General features: G+C 54.7%; 1 protein-coding gene across 5 annotated transcripts in view; it reads left to right on the top strand.

Annotated features, from left to right (window-relative positions):
- NEK6 (NIMA related kinase 6) overlaps nt 1–22084 on the top strand; it is a 97133-nt gene that overhangs the window by 60844 nt on the left and 14205 nt on the right. For all 5 annotated transcript variants that reach the window (XM_015116870.3, XM_015116871.3, XM_015116873.3 and 2 more), the window contains exons 5-7: nt 4948–5058; nt 10112–10220; nt 11106–11213. In XM_015116870.3, the coding sequence (XP_014972356.1) occupies nt 4948–5058; nt 10112–10220; nt 11106–11213 (328 nt within the window). The remainder of the gene's footprint in view (nt 1–4947; nt 5059–10111; nt 10221–11105; nt 11214–22084) is intronic.

Below are 22084 nucleotides of genomic sequence, written 5' to 3'. Positions count from 1 at the left end.
ATGCCTGGACTGCCGATGACCTGGGCAGTTTTTGGGGAGTCCTCCCTGAGAGGGTGTGAGATTTCCTGGTAACATCATGAGGTGAAGTTCAAGAGGAGGGTGAAGGAGCAGGGTGTTCCCATTTATCCTGGTAGCAGCTTGTCCACGCCATAGGTCGTGTCTTAGAGATTTGAAAGCACTTTCAACTTGCCATTCACTTGCTTTGACACTTTTTTTGGTAACTGAAAAACATGTCTATGGAGCGTGATGTGTGCTGAGGGCAGCGATGCGATGGCCAGTGTTCGCGCAGGACGGCCTTCTCAACACAAAATCTGGGCAAAAGGATTTTCCTATTTCTTTTCTTTTGTTTCTTTTTTTTTTTTTTTTTTTTTTTTTTTTGATACAGGGTCTTGCTTTGTCACCCAGGCTGGAGTGCAGTGGCGCGATGTCGGCTCACTACAACCTCCGAGTAGCTGGAATAGCAGGTGTGCACCACCACACCCGGCTAACTTTTGTATTTTTTTAGAGACGGGGTTTCGCCGTGTAGGCCAGGCTGGTCTTGAACGCCTGACCTCAGGTGATCCGCCTGCCTCGGCCTCCCAAAGTGCTGGGATTACAGACATGAGCCACCACGTCTGGCCCACCTTTTTAAAATTTCCGTTTTTCTTTTAGATTCAGAAGGTACACATGCAGGTTTGTTACGAGAGTGTATTGTGTGATGCTGAAATTTGAGCCTCTGATCCTGTCACACAGATAGTGAACATCGTACCCAATAGGAAGTTTTTCAGCCGTTGCCCCACTCCTACCCCCTCTTGTAGAGCCCAGTATGTCTACTGTTTCCATCTTTATGTTCATGTGTACCCAAGATTTAGCTCCCACTTATAAAAGTGCGAACATGCAGTATAGATGTGTTTCTATGTTAATTCTCTTAGGATAATGGCCTCCTGCTGCATCCATGTTGCTGCAAAGGACATGACTTGTATTCTTTTTTGTGGCTGCATGATATTCCGTGGTATACATGTACCACATTTTCTTTATCCAGCCCACCATTTCTGAGCACCTAGATTGATTCCATGTCTTTGCTATTATGAATAGTGCTGTGATGAACATACAAGCCCATGTGTCTTTTTGGTAGAACAATTTATATTCCTTTGGGTATATACCCAGTAATGGGATTGCTGGGTCAAATGGTAGTTCTATTTTTAGTTCTTTGAGAAATTTCCAGACTTCGTTCCATGGTATCTGAACAAATTTACATTCCTACCAACAGCATACAAGTGTTCTCTTTTCTTCGCAACCTCACCAACATCTGTTATTTTTTGACTTTGTAGTACTTGCCATTCTGACTGATGTGAAACGGTATCTCATTGTAATTTTTTTTTTTTTTGAGAGTGGGGCACACGCTGTCATCTAAGCTGGAGTGCAGTGGTGTGATCACGGCTCACTGCAGCATCAACCTCCCATGATCAAGTGATCTTCCGGCCTTAACCTCCCAAGTAGCTTGGGCTACTGGCCTGCTCACGAAGCCCAGCTAATTTTTTTTTTTTTTTTTTTAGTGACAAGGTCTCACTATATTGCCCAGGCTGTTCTCAAACTCCTGGGCTCAAGCAGTCCTTCCACTTCGGCCTCCCGAAGTGCTGGCATTATAGGCATGAGCCCCTGCACTCAGCCTATTGTGTTTTTGTTTTTGTTTTTTTTTTTGAGACAGAGTCTCTCTCTGTGGCCCAGGCTGGAGTGCAGTGGCTGAATCTCAGCTCACTGCAAGCTCCGCCTCCCAGGTTTACGCCATTCTCCTGCCTCAGCCTCCCGAGTAGCTGGGACTACAGGCGCCCGCCACGTCGCCCGGCTAGTGTTTTGTAATTTTTAGTAGAAACGGGGTTTCACCATGTTAGCCAGGATGGTCTTGATCTCCTGACCTCGTGATCCGCCCGTCTCGGCCTCCCAAAGTGCTGGGATTACAGGCTTGAGCCACTGCGCCCGACCCTATTGTGGTTTTGATTTGCATTTCTCTGATGATTAGTGATGTTGGGCATTTTTTCGTGTTTGTTAATTGCTTGTATGTCTTCTTTTGAAGAATTACTGTTCATGTCCTCTGCCCACTTTTTATTTTATTTTTATTTATTTATTTTGAGACAAAGTCTCACTCAGCCACCCAGGCCGGAGTGCAGTGGCATGATCTTGGCTCACTGCAACCACCGTCTCCCGGGTTCAAGCGATTCTCCTGTCTCAGCCTCCTGAGTCGCTGGGATTACAGGCACCCGCCATCATGATTGACTAATTTTTGTATTTTAGTAGAGACAGGGTTTCACCATGTTGGCCAGGCTGGTGTTGAACTCCTGACCTCAGGTGATCCGCCCACCTCAGCCTCCCAAAGTGTTAAGATTACAGGCGTGAGCCACCGCGCCCAGCCTGTTTACTTATTTTTTATTTTTATTTAGATAGAATCTCGCTCTGTCACCCAAACTGGGGTATAGTGGCGCAGTCTCAGCTCACTGCAACTTCCGCCTCCCAGGTTCAAGCGATTCTCCTGCCTCAGCCTCCCGAGTAGCTGTGACTACAGGTGCCCACCACCATGCCTGGCTAATTTTTGTATTTTTAGTAGAAATGGGGTTTTGCCATGTTGGCCGGGCTGGTCTCGAACTCCTGATCTCAAGTGATCCGCCCACCTCAGCCTCCCAAAGTGCTGGGATGACAGGTGTGAGCCACCATGCCCAGCCTCCTCTGCTCACTTTTTAATGTTTTTTGTTTGTTTGTTTGTTTTCTTATTGATTTAAGTTCCTTATAGATTCTGGACATTCATAGTTTATGAATGTTTTCTCCCATTCTGTCAATTGTCTGTTTACTCTGTTGATCACTTCATGCAGAAGCTCTTTCATTTAATTATGTCCCACTTGTCAGCTTTTGGTTTTGTTGCAATTGTTTTTAAGGACTTGGTCATAAATTTTTTGTCAAGGCTAACGTTGAGAAAGGTATTTCCTAGGTTTTATTCTAGGATTTTTATAGTTTGAGGCCTTACATTTAAGTCTTTAATCAATCTTGAGTTAATTTTTACATATGGTGGAAGGTAGGGGTTCCGTTTCATTCTTCTGCATATAGCTAGCCAGTTAAGTGAGTAGGGAGTCCTTTCCCTTTGCTTATTTTTGTCAACTTTGTTGAAGATCAGGTGGTTATAGGTGTGCTGCTTTATTTCTGGGTTCTGTATTCTGTTCCATTGGTCTGTGTATCTATTTTTGTACCAGTACCATGCTGTTTTGGTTACCATAGCCTTGTAATATAGTTTGAAGTCCAGTAATGTGATGCCTCCAGGTTTGTTCTTTTTGCTTAGGATTGCTTTGTGTGCCACCTTCTGAAGTCCAGTCACCCTGTGTAAATTACCGACATTTGTTACTGACCAAAGTGCTTCCACAGGGGAGCCTGCTGCTAAGATGGCAACAGGGCTCCCTCCCAGCCACCCCTGGGAACCAGGATTGAATGTGCCGCACCTGTATCCAGAGGTATGCAGGGTGCCTGGTTCCTTGGAGTGGTGTCTGGATGTTTACTGAGCCCTGGCTGGGGGCAGGCAGGGGCCAGCACACCCACCTCAGGGTCAGACCTTGGTCCAGAGCAGGGGCTTGAGGACTCGGACAGGCAGTGGGCGCCATAGCAGAGAGGGATCAGTCTCTGGGGGGACCTGGTGAGAGGACGGACACATGGGGAGGAGCTGGGGCTAGTGGCTGAGCCCACTCTGGCCCCCAAGGACCTGAGCTGGGGCCAGTGGCTGAGCCTGCTGTGGCCCCCCAGGGTCCACACATGGGGGGCTGGCTTGGGGAATGAATTAATGAATAGGGGCTTACATGGCTCTGTAACATCTGCCCAGGCTCCCCTCATTTTAGAATCCATGGATGGGCACAGTGCATCCTTCTTCCAGCCACTTCCGGGCCTTTTGGGAAATGTGCTCACTATCGGCCTCTGGTGGTCGGCTGGTGTCTGGACTAGTCTGATCACACCCACACCAGGGCAGGATCTGAGAGAGCAGAGTCCCCTCTGCTCTCTCAAATCCTGGAGTCACTTCGATATAAACAGTCAGCTTTGTTATGAACAGATGCCAGGGGCTCCTCTTAGCCTAGCAGGGCCTGACTTCCAGCCAGAGGGGCACCGTTCTGTCCTGCTCCATGCTCCAGCTCCGTGCTCCACTGCAGCAAACATGCAGGCTATGGTGCGAAGGACAGAGGCAGGGTCTCAGCATGAGCAAATCAGCTGGGCGGCTCTCATGCCTCCAGGGATTTTTTTTCAAGATTTCACAAGGGCCGGGCATGGTGGCGTGCAGCCGTAGTCCCAGCTGCTCTGGAGGGTGAGGTGGGAGGATCGCTTGAGCCTAGAAGTTCAGTTTCAGCCTGGACGACATAGTGAGATCCTATCTCTACAAAAAAATATTTTTGTAAAAAAAATGATTTCCCAAGAGACAGGTCAGGGATTGAGAGAGTGGGAAGGATGAAGGGAGGAGACGATCCTTCTGAGGAGCACCTGCAGGCTGGCCGTGTCTGAGCACAGGGCACCGGGACAGAGGTGGGGCCCGATGCCGCCCTCAGGGTCTGGTTGGTGAGGAGGAGGGGGAGAGTCCTTTCCACAAGCCCATGCTGAGTCTCACGTAGCTCTGTGCAGCTGCCCTGGTACGCATTTCAAGAGTGTTGACCTGTGTCGTCTTCACAACTAGGCTTCAAACATGACTTCAGTTTTACAGATGAGGAACATGACTTCAGTTTTACAGATGAGGAATCTGACCCTCGGGGAGGCCAGCTGGCTTTCCCAGTGTCACCCAGGCCTTCCTGACTCCCCAGCACAGGCCTTTCTTTCCCTGGGACCCACCTCTCTAGCAAATGCCAGGGCCTCAGTGACCGACCGGGTGCCAGCAGGGTGCCGGTGGTGGGCAGGCGCTGGGTCTGTCCCGTCTTCACTGGTGCCCCCTCCCCTCTTTCTCTCCTCATGCAGCAACTGAACCACCCAAATATCATCAAGTATTTGGACTCGTTTATCGAAGACAACGAGCTGAACATTGTGCTGGAGTTGGCCGACGCGGGGGACCTCTCACAGATGATCAAGGTAAGCACTTGGCGGGTGGGGGTGCTGGGGCTGCACAGCTCTGGAGCCAAAGGTGGCAATCTGCCTTCAGCCCAGTCCTACAATGCTCTGCCCTTAGCCAGAGGCGGCCGCCGGGGACCCTGGGCGCCCCTGCGGATGCCCACAGGCCTTAGCTGCGGTCTGGTGAGGGCCGCTCAGGGTCCGTCCCCAGCTGCTGTTGCTGGAGGCCTCTTTCTTTCCATTGGCCTCAGGGAAGCCCAGCTCAAAAGAGCCCATGTGCAAAAGCAAGGCCAAGGTGGCGCCAAGACAGGATGGTGGCTGGGAGGGGGCAGCCATGGGCAGAAGGAACCCCTCTGGCCACCCCCCATGCCCCAGCCTGTCCGCAGGCACGTGAGCCACTTCTCCTGTCTCATAGAAGGAGCAGGGGCAGCACCCTATTTGGTCCGACCCCAGCTCTTGGGAAAGCGTCTTGTAGATCCCACTACCTCATTTTACAGGAGAAAACTGAGCCCAAAGAGGTTAAGAGACTTGCTTGAGGATACCCAGCATTGTGGGGACAGAGCCATGCCTGTGGCCCAGGTCTCTTCCTGGCCTGGGACCCTTTGGTGGACATGGTCCAAGATGACTTCCCCAGCCCTAGAGGGGGAACTCCATTTCCATGTTCCAGCTGACGCCCAGGCCTGGGGTCTTCAAGAGATTGAGTGATCGTTCGAGTCACATGGGCAGGCTCAGCGCCAGGGCTGGCTCGTGCTCCGCACCCCTACATACCTCTCCACCTGCTTCACCCCGCTGCCCAGGGCACAGGGCGGGGTCCACCGTGAGTCTGCTGTCCAGGACCACTGCAGCTTCAGTGAAAGAGCAGCACCTCCTGCCAGCCACCACCCAGCACAGTACGCTCACGCATCCCTCACCAAGTCCCCGCTGTCCTCAGATAGCAAAGCTCAGAGAGGTCTAGTCTCCTGCCCAAGGCAGCTAAGCCTCTAGGTGGAGGCCCCCAGGCCTGCCTGACCCCCAGGCCCAAACCCTCAGCCACTACTCCACTGTTCCTTAGTGGAGGTCCTCACATCCCTACTGGCTTGGACCTCTGACCCTGGGGCCCTGCTGTGGCCCCATCACCTCTCTCCTCTGGATGCAGCCTGTCTGCTCCCAAGTGAGGCTGGGCCCCCGCTCGAGCGCCTACCCTACTCACAGCCGCGCTTGGAAATGGGGCTGGATGTGGGTTCTCTGTCTTTCCCATCAGGCATTGGGGGTTGAGCAATTGCTTGGTGCTCTTCTGAAATGTGGCTCCTAGGAATATAGGCATCACTGGGAAGTGGCATTACTTGAGCTGTTATCACCTGCTCTTACATTTCCGTTGACATATTAATGCCTTTGCAGGGATGTTAATCTGCACACAGATCCCTGGTGGGAACAGATGTGCTAGATCATGTCTTAGCTCTTCCTCTGCCCCATCCCCGCTTTACTTGTTTCTCCTTCACACATTCCCTTGCTGAACACACAAGCATCGTGCATCCACCGTGTGTCACCCTCGTGCCAAGAACTAGGGATGTCACCGGCATGGCTACTGCCCTCAGGGATCCCGGATTCTAACAGGAAGACCCTCGAACGAGTAGTTAGGAGCCAGTGTGAACAAGCCATGTGCAGGGCCTGTGGGAGTCAGGGAAGCCTTCCTGGAGGAGGTGACACTGAGCTGAGCCATTAGGGGAGGCAGGCTGTCCAGAAGCAGGAATGGTCCAGCAGGGATGGGAAAGGGAAAGGGGAACTGAGATGGAAACCACCGGATCATGCAGGGCCTCTCACTCGAGGCTCGGGATCCGGGACCAAGCCCTAACGTCAGAGAAGCTTCCTAAGATTCATGGCAGGGAACAAACATGGTCAGCTCTGTGTTCTAGAAGAAAGACTGGAGGCTGGGTAGAAGAGGTGAGGGCGGGGACAGAGGAGGAGCAGGAGGTAAAGGAGAGGCCTCTCCCGTGTGGCAACACGGGAATGCAGCCCATGGAGAGGACGCCTCACCCTCTCAGCCCCAGTGGAGCCCAGACACTGTGGCCTCTCAGTCCATGGAGTGGGCCTGCAGTCAGACAGGCAGATGGGGGGCTGAGGCTGGGCAAATCCCTCTTCCCTGAGCCTCAGTTTCCACCCTGTCCCTGGGAACTCTTGGAGGGAGCATGGTGGGAAACCCAGGCCAGATGCAGTCTCCTTCAGCAGAGAGAGAAGAGGAGGTGTGGGGGCATTCTATCCAGCATCCCTCCTCTATGCCAGGCTTGGGAGGGGGTGTCCCCTTCCTCTTCACCGCTTCCTTGGCTTCCCCAGAGCCAACACTGGCTCAGGGTTCAAGTCAGTCATAAACCCAGCGGGATTGAGTCTAGGATAGGTGTGGCCTCAGTTTCTGAGCAGCCACCTGGCCCGCCATGCCTTGGGTCCCTCCTCCTCCCCTGGCATAGTTCCCCCTACCACAGCCCCCACCTCTCCCCCCCAGTGTCCCTGCCTGCTCCTGTTCCCTCCAACCCAGCTCAGGGGCCCTCACCTGCAGAGCTGGCTCGGTGCAGCTGCCAACAGGGGAGGCCTGGCAGTGCAGAGACCCACCCGAGTAAGACACGTCTCCTGGATGGCCTCGGGCGGGTCCCTGTGCCTCAGTTTCCTCATCTGTAACATACCAGCACAGTGTCTGGGGCTTGGTGGGAGCTCGGTCCCCCTGGTTCTGCCTGCTTTCAGGACACCTCTGGGTTTCCAGAGGAACAGGGGCCACCGCATGGTCGTTCCACTGGCCTCAGAGGCTGTCAGGCAGCAGGGCTTGTGTCCCGAGAGCCTGCAGCCTCAAGGGCTAAGCTGCGCCATCACAGCCATGGTGCCCGAGTTATTTATGAGGAAGAGTGAAGCTAGGAGCTGCCTTAGCCCCAGAACCCACCAGAGACTCTGCACCTCCCTGCGAAATGTCAGACAGTGCTTATAGGACGTGACATTTAGAAAATCACCACTCTCGGCCATGCGCATCCCTGCTTAAATGCTGTAATGAGGATTCACTCACGTCACAGCGTGAATAACATCCCAGCCTGGCCTGCCACAGGCCTGGAGGTGGCCCGGGGTTGGGGTCTGTGCTGACACCTGGGACGGCTCACCAGAGAGGTTCTCCCAGAATTGCACCTCAGAACGGCCTTGAGGGGATTTATGGTGAGGCCAGGGGTTCCTGCCTGCGACTGTCCCACTGTGGGAAGCACCCAGACCTGGGTCCCAGCTGGGTGCCAGGTGACCTTGGGCATGTTTCTGAACCTCTGAGCTCGGTCTCCCATATCAATGGTTACTGGTGTTAATAGAAGTGAGCTAAGGGGGCCAGGCGTGGTGGCTCACACCTGTAATCCCAGCACTTTGGGAGGCCAAGGCAGGCAGATCACCTGAGGTCAGGAGTTGGAGATCAGCCTGGCCAACAAGGCGAAACCCCGTCTTTACTAGAAATACAAAAAATTAACTGGGCCTGGTGGCGCACACCTGTAACCCCAGCTACTCGGGAGACTGAGGCGAGAGAATTGCTTGAACCTGAGAGGTGGAAGCTGCAGTGAGCCGAGATCACGCCACTGCACTCCAGCCCGGGCAACAGAGGGAGACTCCATCTCAAAAAAAAAAAAAAAAAAAGAAGTGGACTAAGGGCTTGGGCTTTCTCGGTGGGAGGCTTTCTCGGTGGGGTTGAGCTGTGTTTCTGCCTCTTTCTGTGTGACCCTCAGTTTTCTTTCCCTGGCTGTAAGATGGGCCCAGCCCTCCCTCTTAGGCGCAGCGTGGTGGCCACACCCTGCAGGTGGTCTGAAAGTGCCAGCCCAGGTCTTTCCTCCACCCACGCCCCTTCCCAGGCCAGTGTGTCCTGGTCAGTTCCCAGCTTCCCAGCACCAGAGCAGCTGCCCTGACCATCAGGCCCACAGCACCGCCTCTGCCTGCTTTGGGGAAAGATGGTTGCTTTGAAGCAAAAAGCCCCTGAACAAAAAGCTGGTTTGCAGGTAGCTGGTGAAGTCCTGCCCCACCGCCATGGGCCTGGCATCCGAGAGCCACCCCCGTCTCGAGCTGAACCGTGGCTGTCACATGCTCTGGGCCTGCCCTCTGCAGGACCTTCTGTTACGTACGGCTCACTCAGTGTGGCTGGGGGCCTTTTGTTCTGGTTTCTTCCTGGATCACTAAATATGTTTTCCCAGGCAGTGAAGCAGAGTGACCCCGGGTTCCATTTGAACGTGTCCAGCCCATTTCCTCAAGGTTCTCGCCATGTTTGTTAAGAATTCCAGTGCGGGGCCAGGCGCGGTGTCTCACGCCTGTAATCCCAACACTTTGGGAGGCCGAGGCGGGTGGATCATGAGGTCAGGAGTTTGAGACCACCCTGGCCAACATGGTGAAACCTCGTCTCTACTAAAAATATAAACATTAGCTGGGCATGAAGGCGCACGCCTGTAATCCCAGCTACTCGGGAGGCTGAGGCAGGAGAATCGCTTGAACCTGGCAGGCGGAGGTTGCAGTGAGCCGAGTTTGCGCCACTGTACTCCAGCCTGGGTGACAGGGCAAGACTCCGTCTCAAAAAAAAAAAAAAAAGAATTCCAGTGCACTGAGATCTGCTGGTTCCAAGGAGGTGGGAGCAGCTGTGATTTAACCACCACATGTGTCCTGGGTGCCACCCTCCTGGGCCAGGTTGGGGCTGGGGACAGGGAGAGTCCACACCATTTCAGTCCTGCAAGGAACACCCTGTCTGGGATGTGTCCAAGAGGTTCTGGAAAAATGTAGTTGAGGGCCACTTTCAGCATATTTGATCTGGGTGTCCATGCAGCAAAGCCATTCGGACACACCAGGCCTGTCTAGCCCTCACGGAGCTTTCGGGGTGGGGACAGGGTGGCCGCGGAGTGCCATTCAGGTAGAAGGAGAGGCGTGGACACATCACTCTTGGTTCTGGGCTTATTGTTGTTTCTCAACTGCCCAATCCCCACTCCCTCCCCCGTGCCAGGCACCAGTTGCCCACTGGGGAAAAGACAGAGACAGTGCCCTGTGGTCACCCACCTCCAAGCCCGCTCACCCGGGCCTATCCCTCTGCCTGTCTCCCCCGCTGCAGTACTTTAAGAAGCAGAAGCGGCTCATCCCGGAGAGGACAGTGTGGAAGTACTTCGTGCAGCTGTGCAGCGCCGTGGAGCACATGCATTCACGCCGGGTGATGCACCGAGGTACGCGCCACCCGCCAGGAGCCGCCCGGAGCCCAAGTGCCCCTTGAGCCCCAGGAAGACGCTTCCCATGGCTCCTGCAGGGTCCTCAGGGGCAGCCCCTTGAGGAAGTTGGACCGCTCTGTATTCCCTAGGCAGGGAGGCTGTCCAGCAACCACACACACACGCACCCGGGTCAGGGACCTAGGTGGAAAGTGACGTGAGCCCCAGCACCACTTCCAGTTCCCCACAGCAGCCTGGGAGGGAGGTGAGGGGAAGCCCCGCACACAGGGGCCTCTCATGGGGGCTTTGCCGTCCCAGCGGGCTGGGCTGAGAACGGGAGGCACCTGAGAGGGATGTTACCATAGCTGACATCACTCCGAGTTGTGAGAAAGCAGCCTGGTGGGTGCCTGGCAGGGCGCGGGGTCCTTTATGTAGGCTGCTTCCTGAACACCTCCGTTCCTTAACTCTACCTGTATATCTCGGTGTCTGCTGTATTTGAGGTCCCGCCCTCGCTGAGGGCTACGGCACAGGGTGCCCCACTGAGCGCCTCCTTCATTCGTTACACAGATTTTCCCTGAGGGCCTCCTGTGTGCGAGGCACTGGTCTAAGCCTGGAGGATACGGCTCTAGAGCCGGAAACAGGAGCGCAGAAACCCCTGCTCTCTTAACCCTCACAGTAGCCCTGTGAAGTTGGTGAAGGGAGACCCATTTTACAGGTGAAGAAACTGAGGCTCAGAAATGGTCAATTTCCCGAGGTCCCACAGCCAGAGCCAGGACAGGGCCTTGCCCTGAGGGAGCAGGACCTGGGCTAGGCCTCACCTCACCCGGAGCTCCCCCTTCGTCTCGTCCTGTCCCACCTACCCCGAGCCTCCTACCTCACACCAACCTCCTTCTGCTCACCCTGCAGACATCAAGCCTGCCAACGTGTTCATCACAGCCACAGGCGTCGTGAAGCTCGGTGACCTTGGTCTGGGCCGCTTCTTCAGCTCTGAGACCACTGCAGCCCACTCCCTAGGTAAGGGGGACCTGTCTGTGCCCCAGCATCCCCCAGCGGTCCTGGTGACCATGCAGGGAGATGCAAACATTCTCCCCACGTGTCTTTGGTCAGTTAGGGCAGGAGGATGCCTTTTTTAAGCCCCAGAGTTTTCTCATCTGTTCAGAACAGTGACCCAGAAGGGAGTCAGCCATGGCCAGAGGAGTCCAGCTGGGGCTTCCCGCACCCTCTGGTCACCTCCCGGCCCTTGCAGGAGAAGCTGACTGAGCCGGTTGCTTGGAGCTGGGGGTGTGTCTGTGGCACAGGGCAGCATCTTCCCACTGCTGTGAGTGTCTCGTTCACAGGCAGCACCCGGGGTCCGTCCCTCCTGGGGGCTGGACATTTGTGCTGTTCCTCGTTTTTGGCCTTTAAACCGGCGGTTTTGAGGCTGTGGGTGCCAGGTGCCTGCCAGGGAGGAGGTGACATTGTAGCTGGACCATAAAGGGTGACCAGGTGCTGCTGGGACAGGGAAGGCGGGAGCAGTGTTCCAGGAAAGAGTGGGTGAGCCTCGGCGTGCAGCTGAGCCTGGCTTTGCCACAGACCAGGGTCCTTGCAGGAGCGGTGAGAAAGGCGGGCAGGGCTTTGAACTCTGAGCTCTGTGGGCTGGACACCACCCTAGGGGTCGGGGGTTGCTGAAGGGCTGAACTCGGGAGGACACTTGGTCAGATGTGTGTTTTGGGGACACGTGAAGCAATGGCAAGCTTTAGAATCCATACACTGGGTATGTAACCAAATGTGAGACTTAGAATGCTGGACAATGGAGGATTTTTCATTTAGCGAGAACACAGGAACCAAGAAAGCCCCGCATTCCCCCGCAGTGGGACACAGGAGCAGGGTCTCCGGTGCGTTGCTACAAGGCTGTCTGGGTTTCACCTTGCCCATCTGTGGGCACATTTCCCAGAGGCCCATGGAGTGGGCGAGGGCCCCTGCTTTCTCGGGGCTAGCTCCTGGCTCTTTGAGGTGCGTTTGCAGAGGAAGGTGCCCCCAGGCCCACCCACTGTGTGCTGCGCCCACCAGCATCTGCTTCCCCAGGAGGGAGCTGGGCCCCAGGAGCTGCCCGCCGCCTCCTTGAACACCGCCCCATTCCAGCTCATTTCCACCCCACTCCATGGCTCAAGCCAGGACGTCTCCCATCCCCAGACCCCTGAGTGCCTGCAGCAAGTGGGGTGTGAGAGAGAGCAGCATTGTCTGGGCGGAGGCACTTTCTGAAAGTCACAGTGTCCTGTGGAAAGTATCACTGTTCACACAGATTCCAGGGAGACTCTCAGCACGTTGCACACAATTAGGAGAAACGTACGAGCCTAGAGACTAGTGGCTCCCAGCAGCTGCTGGAGCCAGCGGGGGTAGCGGGGAGGGGGTTGTTTTGAAACTCTCGTCCCCACCTGGCCAGGCCTCAGGAGCTCTTTTAGCTCCAAAGGGAAGATGTGTCTGGACCCACCCCCCGGGGAGTATGGGACACTGCACTCATGCCCCTGACAGCCCCAAGTATCCAGCGATCCTTCCCTTTAGCAGAAGAAGAATCTGAAATCCAGGTGCTCGAGAGATTTTCCTGAGGTCACATGGCAGCAGGCCTCTCCTTCCAGAACCCACGCTGCTTCCAGGAAACGAGGGCCGGGGCCTCCGTGGATACTGTCGGAGCCCCCCTTTGGGGACCCAGGCCACCGACTCTCTGTTGCTGGAAGGAAGCCTCGTCTTTCCCTGTTCCCTCAAACATTGACTTCCCTTGTGAAAAACCAAGTGTTTCGGTCACTTTGGGACTATTTACCTATGTGGTTGAAGGGCTTCGAAAAGACCAGGAAATTCAAGGGAAGTTGTCAAAGAGAAGAGGTCAAACCGCCGCCTCCTGTCCCCTGTCAGTCAGCACCGAGCCTTTCTCTGTCCCACTGCAGAAAAGAGACTGCGGCGCTCCGTCAGAGCCGGTTAGGATCGCATCATTAGGAATGGGCAGAGATGCGTCTCATCCGACAGTATGATTTTATTGACTTGGACTGGTGCACTTATTATATTAATGAGAAGGAATTGGAACTTGGGAGAAGGCCGCCCTCATAAGCTGGGCTCTTCCCGAGCCCTCCGAGCGCCGACCAGGCCATGTGATGGGTGGAAGGAGCCCTCCTGGGGCCTGTCCCCGCTCCGGGCTGTGTGCCCAGCATCCAGGAGAGGTGGCCAGTGAGCTGAGGCCTGCACGGAGCTGAGCAAGTCCATCAGCAGGACGCGCTCCCAGAACCAAGGGCCTGCACCCACCAGCTTCCATAATGGTGACAGTGCCGAGCCAAAGCCCCTTCCACCAAGAGGTTCTGCAGACTGCTGACTAAGTCTTGCACACACGTTTGGTTGGGCAAGAGATTGAACTAATTACCATTGCATCATGACTCAGGAGGGGCACAGGGGCCAGGGACACTGCACGCCCTGTGAGTGGGGATGAATTATGCATCTGCCGCACCTCATGTGCACCTACTACGTGGGAATGCTGTGCTGGCAGCCACGTTGCCCCGGCAACCACCTCATCCCCTAAGGCTGCTGACCCAAGAGCTGGGCTTATGCAAATCTGGTCTCCTCCCACTTCCCCCTCCCGGGACCCTCCCCACCTCTGTATTTGCTAACACGAGGCTGGCATGAAAGGGCATTAGTCAGTGCCATGGTCGGGCTGACAGGTGCGGTACCCAGCGGTGGCAGAGCGGCTGCCTCGGTGTCAGAAATAGGAGCTGTAATTAGAGCGCAGAACAGAATGAGCGTCAGACGAATTACCAGGCAGCAGATCATATTTGTCAGGAAGGATTGCATACATAAAAATTAAGTGACAGTACACGCCGGCGTAATGCAGGAAAAATGAAAGATTTGCCTATACACAGCTCACAAGCTGCAAGCAAGTGTCTCGCTCCGAGCAAGGCAACAGCTGCAAGACAAATCACGGGGCTGGGAGAGCGGGCGGGCAGGCCTGGCTGCTCGGCTGTAGTGACAGGGCAGTCTTGGTGACAGCCACGGGTGACAGGGCGGGAAGGGCGGCTGGTCACACCCAGGCCCAGGCAGGGCCCGTGCTGCTGCCTCTTGGGGTCTGGGGGAGCAGGTCTGGTTGGGGATGACCCCGTCGGGCTCTTGAGGTCAGGGCCCCACTGGGTCTCCCGGGGCTTAGCCTGGCCCTGAAGCGCAAACCCCTTCCTTCTCCTTCCTTGAGCCTACTGCCTGGCCCTGGGCTGTGTGCTGGGGATATGCAATTATGCAGTTTTCAAGGGGACAGACACAGTCTGTGCCAGGTGGCATGTTGAGGGGACAGGTGGGACTGCCTCTTGGGGCCCGCTGTGGGCAGGCAGGGCAGGTGTGGAGCTCCGTCATTCTAAACAGAGCCCCAGGGTGGCCAGGAGCCCAGGCTGGCGCCACCCCTCCCAGAGCCACTCTCACTTCGTTTCTCTGTAGCCACTGAACTCACTGAAAGATGAGTTAACGACGAAGAAAAAAAGAGTTCAAAAAACATTTTGCTTTTTCGTTGGCCAGACATGGTGGCTCTCGCCTGTGATCCTAGCACTTTGGGAGGCTGAGGCAGGCAGATCAGTTGAGGTCTGGAGTTTGACACCAGCCTGGCCAATATGGTGAAACCTCATCTCTACTAAATACAGCGAAAAATTAGTTGGGCATGGCGGTGCCGTCTGTCATCCCAGCTACTCGGGAGGCTGAGGCAGGAGAATCACTTGAACCCAGGAGGGTTAGTTTGCAGTGAGCCGAGATGGCGCCACTGCACTCCTGCCTGGGCGAGTGACTCTATCTCAAAAAAAAAAAAACAAAAAAACCACATTTTGCTCATTTTGCTTTTTTGTAAATCATCACAAGGCTTATTATCCCATTTTACAGATGATGAAACTGAGGCTCAGGGAAGTAAGAGAGACCACATCCCTCTGGTCACCCAGCAGCCAGGTACCAGAGCCCCACGGGAAATCAGCTCAAGCAAGGAGCCCATCTCCAGGCATCAGCCTGCAGCATGGCCCAGGGAGGGTTTGGGTTGTGGGTGCCCAGGGAAGGGGTCGAGAGAGAATCCCCAGCGAGACCTCGGGTGCGAGGAACACCTAGGGCTCTGAGCACTGCTTCCTCGAGGAAAAGCCCATTTGACCTCGCCAACAGTGGGTGTTGGTGGGGGACCTGGAGCTCAGCCTGGGCCCCACAGGGAAGGACAGAGCCTCCTCTCGTGGTGTGTGTCAGCGCTGCCTTGCAGGGGATCACACCATGCTGTGATGTGTCTGCGCCCAGGCATGGCACGGGGACCCTTGTGGAACATTTGTTGAGTGGACGGACGACCTTCATGGCCAGGCATCCCTGGGGACACCCGACAGTGCAGGCACGGAGGGCCATGCAGATGCATCCCAGGCCACCTCCTGCCCAGCCCCACCCTGCGTCCCATCCCAACAGTGCAGGACGCCTGGGAATGATCTGTCAGTCCCTCGGGCCCAGAATCCCTACCTCAGCAGGTGGACCTCAGGCCTGAGTTTCGGCCAAGGTTCTGAGCACTAACCCCTGGGTGGCAGTCACAGGTCTGCCACATTCCTGGCATTTTCAGGGGAACGAACTGTTAGGAAGAGATGAGCTGATGCCGAAAGGGGAGGGGAAGAGAGGGAAGGGCCTTAAGGGGCCAGCAAGGGATGTAAACTCCAGCTCTTTGGTTCATTCATTCATTCATCCATCCATTTGATGAGGATCTGTGCTGGGCCCGGCCGTTCCCTGGGAAGGCTGGCTTGGCCCCCGCCTTTGTGGAAGATACAGCCTGGTAGGAGAATCCGTTTAGTCTTCACCATGAACCAAACACTCCTCCAACAATCGCTTCTCATTTTCCAGAGAGGGAAACCAAATCTGCAGAGGCTGGGGGGGACCTTCTGTTTTCCTGATGGGAGGACCAAGACAGAGAGAGTTTCTGTTCTCAGCCAGGGAGTGGAGGAAGCAGGTCCAGCCCAGCGAGCTCGAGCTCCACATCACTGCTGTCCCCACCTGCCCCTGCCTGTCCCGTGGAGGATTCGGTGCCAAGGCACAGCCACCCAGCCCGATGTCCCGCCGGCTGGACGGATGTCGGCAAGGAGACCACATTTCTCCAGCTGCTTTCCAATCCACCATCTGGGGAAGAGGGGCAGCTTGCAGGCACAGCCTCCCCTCCCTGTGAAATCTGCCTTTTTCATAGCTAATGAACATGTTTCAAACACCGAGAGCATTTCAAAACATGGCAAAGTTTGTTTTGACAGGAGCGGTGCATCTTGGAGAAGCGGGACCCCTTTAATCAACCTCCCTCTTTCAGATCCCACATTCTCCTCTGATATCTGCTGGGTTTGAAATCGGGGAGTTCTAGGTAAAGATTCCGGGAAGGTCAGGGTTTGTCAGGCTCTTCTTTCATACACACAGCTCTGTCCCCCACCGAGAGGAGGAGGCGGTGGGAGTCGCTGCGAGGGGCATTGAAACCCAGCGTGCATAGGGCTCTGCCTCTGCGTCTCAGCATCGCCGGGAGATGGGCTGGGATAAGGAGGTCGTCCTGGGCAGGGCCCCTGTCCGTGGAGACCCCTCCTCCTGCCAGCTTCCCCGACTTCCTCAGAATCCCAGCTCCCCTCGCATCTGGGGATGCGTCCTCCAGTGGCCCGCTGCAGGCTGGGGGTTTCTTTGAAAACTCTCGTTTTATCTTCAAAACTCATGCGAGTTGGGCATTGTGCTCCGTAATGTCTGAGTGGCTGTTGTCAGCATAGACACCAGGCTTTACGTGACTTATTCCCAGACAAGTTGGCATCACAGGAAGAGGTGCTGTATCTGCTCCTGTAGCTTCACACAGCCCTAGCTCCAGTCCAGGATACCCTGCCCCCCGCAAGACACAGCACCCTGACTTTAAGATGGAAGGGGGAGCAGCCCCTCCCCTGGGTCAGAGGGTTGGGGAGCAGCCCCTCCCCTGGGTCAGGGGGTTGGGGAGCAGCCCCTCCCCTGGGTCAGGGGGTTGGGGAGCAGCCCCTCCCCTGGGTCAGGGGGTTGGGGAGCAGCCCCTCCCCTGGGTCAGGGGGTTGGGGAGCAGCCCCTCCCCTGGGTCAGGGGGTTGGGGAGCAGCCCCTCCCCTGGGTCAGGGGGTTGGGGAGCAGCCCCTCCCCTGGGTCAGGGGGTTGGGGAGCAGCCCCTCCCCTGGGTCAGGGGGTTGGGGAGCAGCCCCTCCCCTGGGTCAGGGGGTTGGGGAGCAGCCCCTCCCCTGGGTCAGGGGGTTGGGGAGCAGCCCCTCCCCTGGGTCAGGGGGTTGGGGAGCAGCCCCTCCCCTGGGTCAGGGGGTTGGGGAGCAGCCCCTCTCCTGGGTCAGGGGGTTGGGGAACCTGCCAGGAGGCAGAGACCTGAGGACCCTGTGCCGCCCGGCTCAGGATGAGCCAAGCCTCTCTTAGTTAAGCCTTCACAGTTCCTTCACTTTCTTTACCTTTCTGTTGCACAGATGCTCACCGAGCGTCTGAAAGAGTGGGGTGGGTGAGTGAGGCCCTTTGGCAGCTCTTTTTAGACGGAAACTACCAGTAACATCTCTTGTAAGAGATGCAGGTGTGCAAGTTCCACCCCTGGAGATTCTGGCCCGCAGGTCTGGAGTTGGACTGGGGATCCAGATTTTTAACCAGCCTTTCCAGGCAATTGAGCTGCAGCGCGGATCAGTTCGGTTCTTCCTTGATAGACGCGGTCAACTGGCTCTTTCTGGATACTTCCTAGGACAGACAGCTAATTCCCTGCCTCCGGATGGGCCCACTCCTGCAAGGTCCCAGCAGGGTCAAGGCTCAGTTAATCTTAGATAGAGGTGGGCAGGTGACTGGCTGGATGGATGGGTGATGGACAGACTGATGGATGAATGAATGGGGGATGGATGGATGGATGGATGGATGGATGGATGGATGGATGGACAGACGATAGACAATTATGGATGGTTGGACAGTTGGGTGGATGATGAATGGATGGCAGTTTGCAACACTAGCATCTTACAAGAAAGCTCCAAATTGCATTTGGGTGTTTGTCTTTTCTCCTTACACCAGTGGAAATGGGGTAAGCAGGAAAAGCAGTGAGGTGGCAGAGGAGTGAGGTGAAGAGAGGAGGGGACGGAGGGCTGGTGCCCCAAACCTCTTTCTGCCTATGTGCCCAGGCTTTCAATACAAAGCCAGGCTGAGACAGGGATCTGTCAGCCTGCCTTGGAGACCCAGCAGAGGGAGGAAGTGGTGATGGAACAAAGGGACAAACATAACGTTTGGGTCCTGCTGAGCAGCTGGCTCTCCCTGGCCAGGGGAGGGGACCTTAAAGGAGCCCACAAGGTGGCAAAGGGAACAGCATGTGCAAAGGCACAGAGGCGAGTGGAAAAGCAGGCTGGGACTGGGGCTGGGGCAGGGGCTGGAGTGGCCACTGTGGGAGGACCCGGGCTGAGGGCCAGGCACTCCAAGCCCTTGCTTTCTGATGGACCTGGCCAGCGCAGCGCCAGGCCACAGCCTGGCCCCAGTGTAGGTGACCTCTCCTTACAGCGCCCCACCTGTAGAGGCCCAGGCAGATCCGCAGTGAGCAGAGGAGACTGGGGGTGGGAAGAGTCTATGGGGTCAGACAGAAGGGACAGGAGTCGCTGCCTCCATCTGTCCCCTGTCATCTCTGTGTGCACCCCGTCTGCCCTCCATCATTGTCCAACCTGTGGGCACCTCCATCCATAGCACCTGGGTGCTGGAATCCACTTACATATGTCCTGAGGTTCCCACTGTTCACCAAGAACTGTGTGTTTCATCCCATGGCTGGCTACAACAAGCCATCCATTTCACACTGGCCTGTTCCTTTCCTTTTGCTCCCTCATGACCAAAATATACAAGGTGTTGCGACTGGAAGTCGCCGTTTGCTTTCCCAGTAGAACCCCGCACGGATTCATATGTTGACTGACAGCCCTTTCTGCTGAGTAGCGGTTAGCCCCTGGCTTCGCTCAAGTATGCATAGAGGATCACACCTTTCTTATACACAGGGCTTTAAGTGAGGGCTGCTGTGCTTGGGGATTATTGCCATGAAAAGGAACTTGATGTCCTGATAAAGCAATAATCACATTTCAGACACTTGAGCTCCAGGCAGCCATCGGTTAAATAAGCACTGTGTTCAACTGCAAGGAAGAATTGTGGTCAGTGGCACACGCCGCCACATAGCTCACAAGCAGGCAGAGTCATTCATCCAGTGAGCGGACGCCCACAAGGCACCCACCATGAGCCATCCTGCTCAGGGTACTAGGATGCAGCAACCAACAAGGTTCTGCCCCTGGGGGTTTTCACAGCCCAGAGCAGAGACTTCCAACACCATTCACAGCCTCTCCAAAACTGCAAGGTAGTTCTTCATCCATCTCCATTAAGATAAGAAAAACAAGGCCGGATGCAGTGGCTCAGGCCTATCATGCTAACACTTTGGGAGACCAAAGTGGGAAGATTGCTTGAGGCCAGGAGTTTGAGACCAGCCTGGGCAACATAGCAAGACCCTCTCTCTACAAAGAATTTTAGGCGGGGCTTGGTGGCTCATGCCTGTAATTCCAGCACTTTGGGAGGCTGAAGCAGGCAGATACCCAAGGTCAAGAGTTTGAGACCAGCCTGTCCAACATGATGAAACCCGTATTTACTAAAAATACAAAAATTAGCCAGGCGTGGTGGGGTGTGCCTGTGGTCCCAGCTACTAGAGAGGCTGAGGCAGGAGAATCACTTGAACCCGGGAGGCGGAGGTTGCAGTGAGCCAAGATTACGCCACCACACTTCAGCCTGGGTGACAGAGCGAGACCCTGTCTTAAAAAAAATAAAAAAAGAAGAAAGAAAGAAAAAACAAGAATATAATAAAATTCAAAATGTTGTTTTGTAAAGAACTGTCCTCAGTTTTGAGAAATGGGTTTTCTTTTTTTTTTTTTTTTTTTTGAGATGGAGTTTTGCTCTTGTCGCCCAGGCTGGAGTGCAATGGCACGATCTCAGCTCACTGCAACCTCCGCCTCCTGGGTTCAAGTGATTCTCCTGCCTTAGCCTCCCAAGTAGCTGGGATTACAGGTGCACACCACCACGCCCAGCTAATTTTTGTATTTTTAGTAGAGACACGGTCTCGCCATGTTGGCCAGGCTAGTCTTGAACTCCTGACCTTGGGTGATCCACCCGCCTCGGCCTCCCAAAGTGCTGGGATTACAGGCATGAGCCACCTTGCCCGGCCACTGAGAAATGGGTTTTCTAAATCGTGCCAAGCTGTCTTTTCTTTTAAAAATCATAGTATGACACTAAGTGGTAGTTGGGAGCTTTGTGTTTTTAAATGCTTCCTTCATGAAATTAAAAGTTACCTGTGTTTTTCCCGAAATCTCCTGACTGTGAAACCCTGAGGCCTGGACCCGGCACCTTCTGAGTCCAGCCCCTGAATGGTCCATTCTCCTGCCAGCGTCCTGGGTCCTCTCCTCCTTGTGTCACAGGCTACATCCGCGAGCCTTTGCCACGTTGGGTCTCCAACTCCCCACAGAGACTCTGGTTAGGACAGCAGCAGCCTCTGTCACACGACATGATGTCTCCAGGCCAGTGAAAATGTTCTCAGTTTAGCAACCTTAAAAATCCAGGCCAGGCCAGGCGCAGTGGCTCATACCTGTAATCCCAGCACTTTGGGAGGCCGAGGCAGATGGATCACCTGAGGTCAGGAGTTCGAGACCAACCTGGCCAACATGGTGGAACTCTGTCTCTACTAAAAATATAAAAATTAGCTGGGCAGGGTGGCACGTGCCTGTAATCCCAGCTACTCAGGAGGCTGAGGCATGAGATTCACTTCAACCCAGGAAGCGGAGGTTGCAGTGACCTGAGATAACACTCACACTGCACTCCAGCCTGGGTGACAGAGTGAGACTGTCTAAAAAAAGAAAAAAGAAAAAAAAATTCCAGGCCTGTGCCTCCAGAATAGCCGTCTACTCAATGGGCTGATAGGAGAATGTCAGGTTATAGGACCAGATTCCTGAGCTCCACCCCAGACCTGCTAAATCAGCCCCTCTGCTGAGGTTTTCATGCCTCTGGTGATGGAGAGCTCACTAAATCCTCCCATCTTTGCACAGTTTCAGCTCATCCAACATGTGCCCTGCTGCCCAGAGATAGCCCTACAGGCACTGGGAGGTCAGGGAACAGCCCTCCACAATTTCCTCAGTGTTGGCCTTTCCTACGAGGAGAAGAGGGACCCTGAGGACAGGCCCTGAAGCTTTCTGGCTTCCCTCTTGGCAGCAGAGCCCCATCTTCACCATTAAAACCTTTTTCCTCTTTCACTTTTTAACTGAGGTATAATATACATACAGTGAAGCTTCTGGTCACCATTCCTATAGAGTAGCTTTTCCTGTTCTTGAATTTCACATAAATGAAATACAATAATGGGCTCTTTTGTGCCTGGTTTCTTTTACCCAGCATTATGTCTATGAGCTGCATTCATTTTGTTGTGTATAACTGAGGTTTGTTCTTTTGCAGTGCTGTATAGTATCTCACTGTGTGAACAGAATGCAGTTTATCAGTTGATCCAACATTTGTTTCCAGTTTTTGCTGTTACAAACAAAGCCACTCTGCACATTCTTGATTGTGTCTTTTGATGGACAGAAGCACTGATTTGGGCATCTACGTAGGAGCAGAATTGCTGGGTTATAGTGTTGACAGTGTTTGGCCATGGTAGAAACCAGCCAATGGTCTTCCAAAGTAGTTGTACCATTTTACCTTCTCATCAGCAAAGCATGGACATTCCAGGTGCTCCACACATCACCGACCTTGTTTTTCTTTAACTTTGGTTTTTTTGTCTTTAAGCATTCAGATGGCTACATAGTTATATCTCATTGTGTTGTTTTTGTTTTTGTTTTTTGTTTTGAGACAGAGTCTCACTCTGTTGCACAG

Source organism: Macaca mulatta, chromosome 15 (genome assembly GCF_049350105.2).
Source record: "Macaca mulatta isolate MMU2019108-1 chromosome 15, T2T-MMU8v2.0, whole genome shotgun sequence".
Taxonomy (NCBI): Eukaryota; Metazoa; Chordata; class Mammalia; order Primates; family Cercopithecidae; genus Macaca; species Macaca mulatta.
This window is presented reverse-complemented; position numbering and strand designations above follow the sequence as displayed.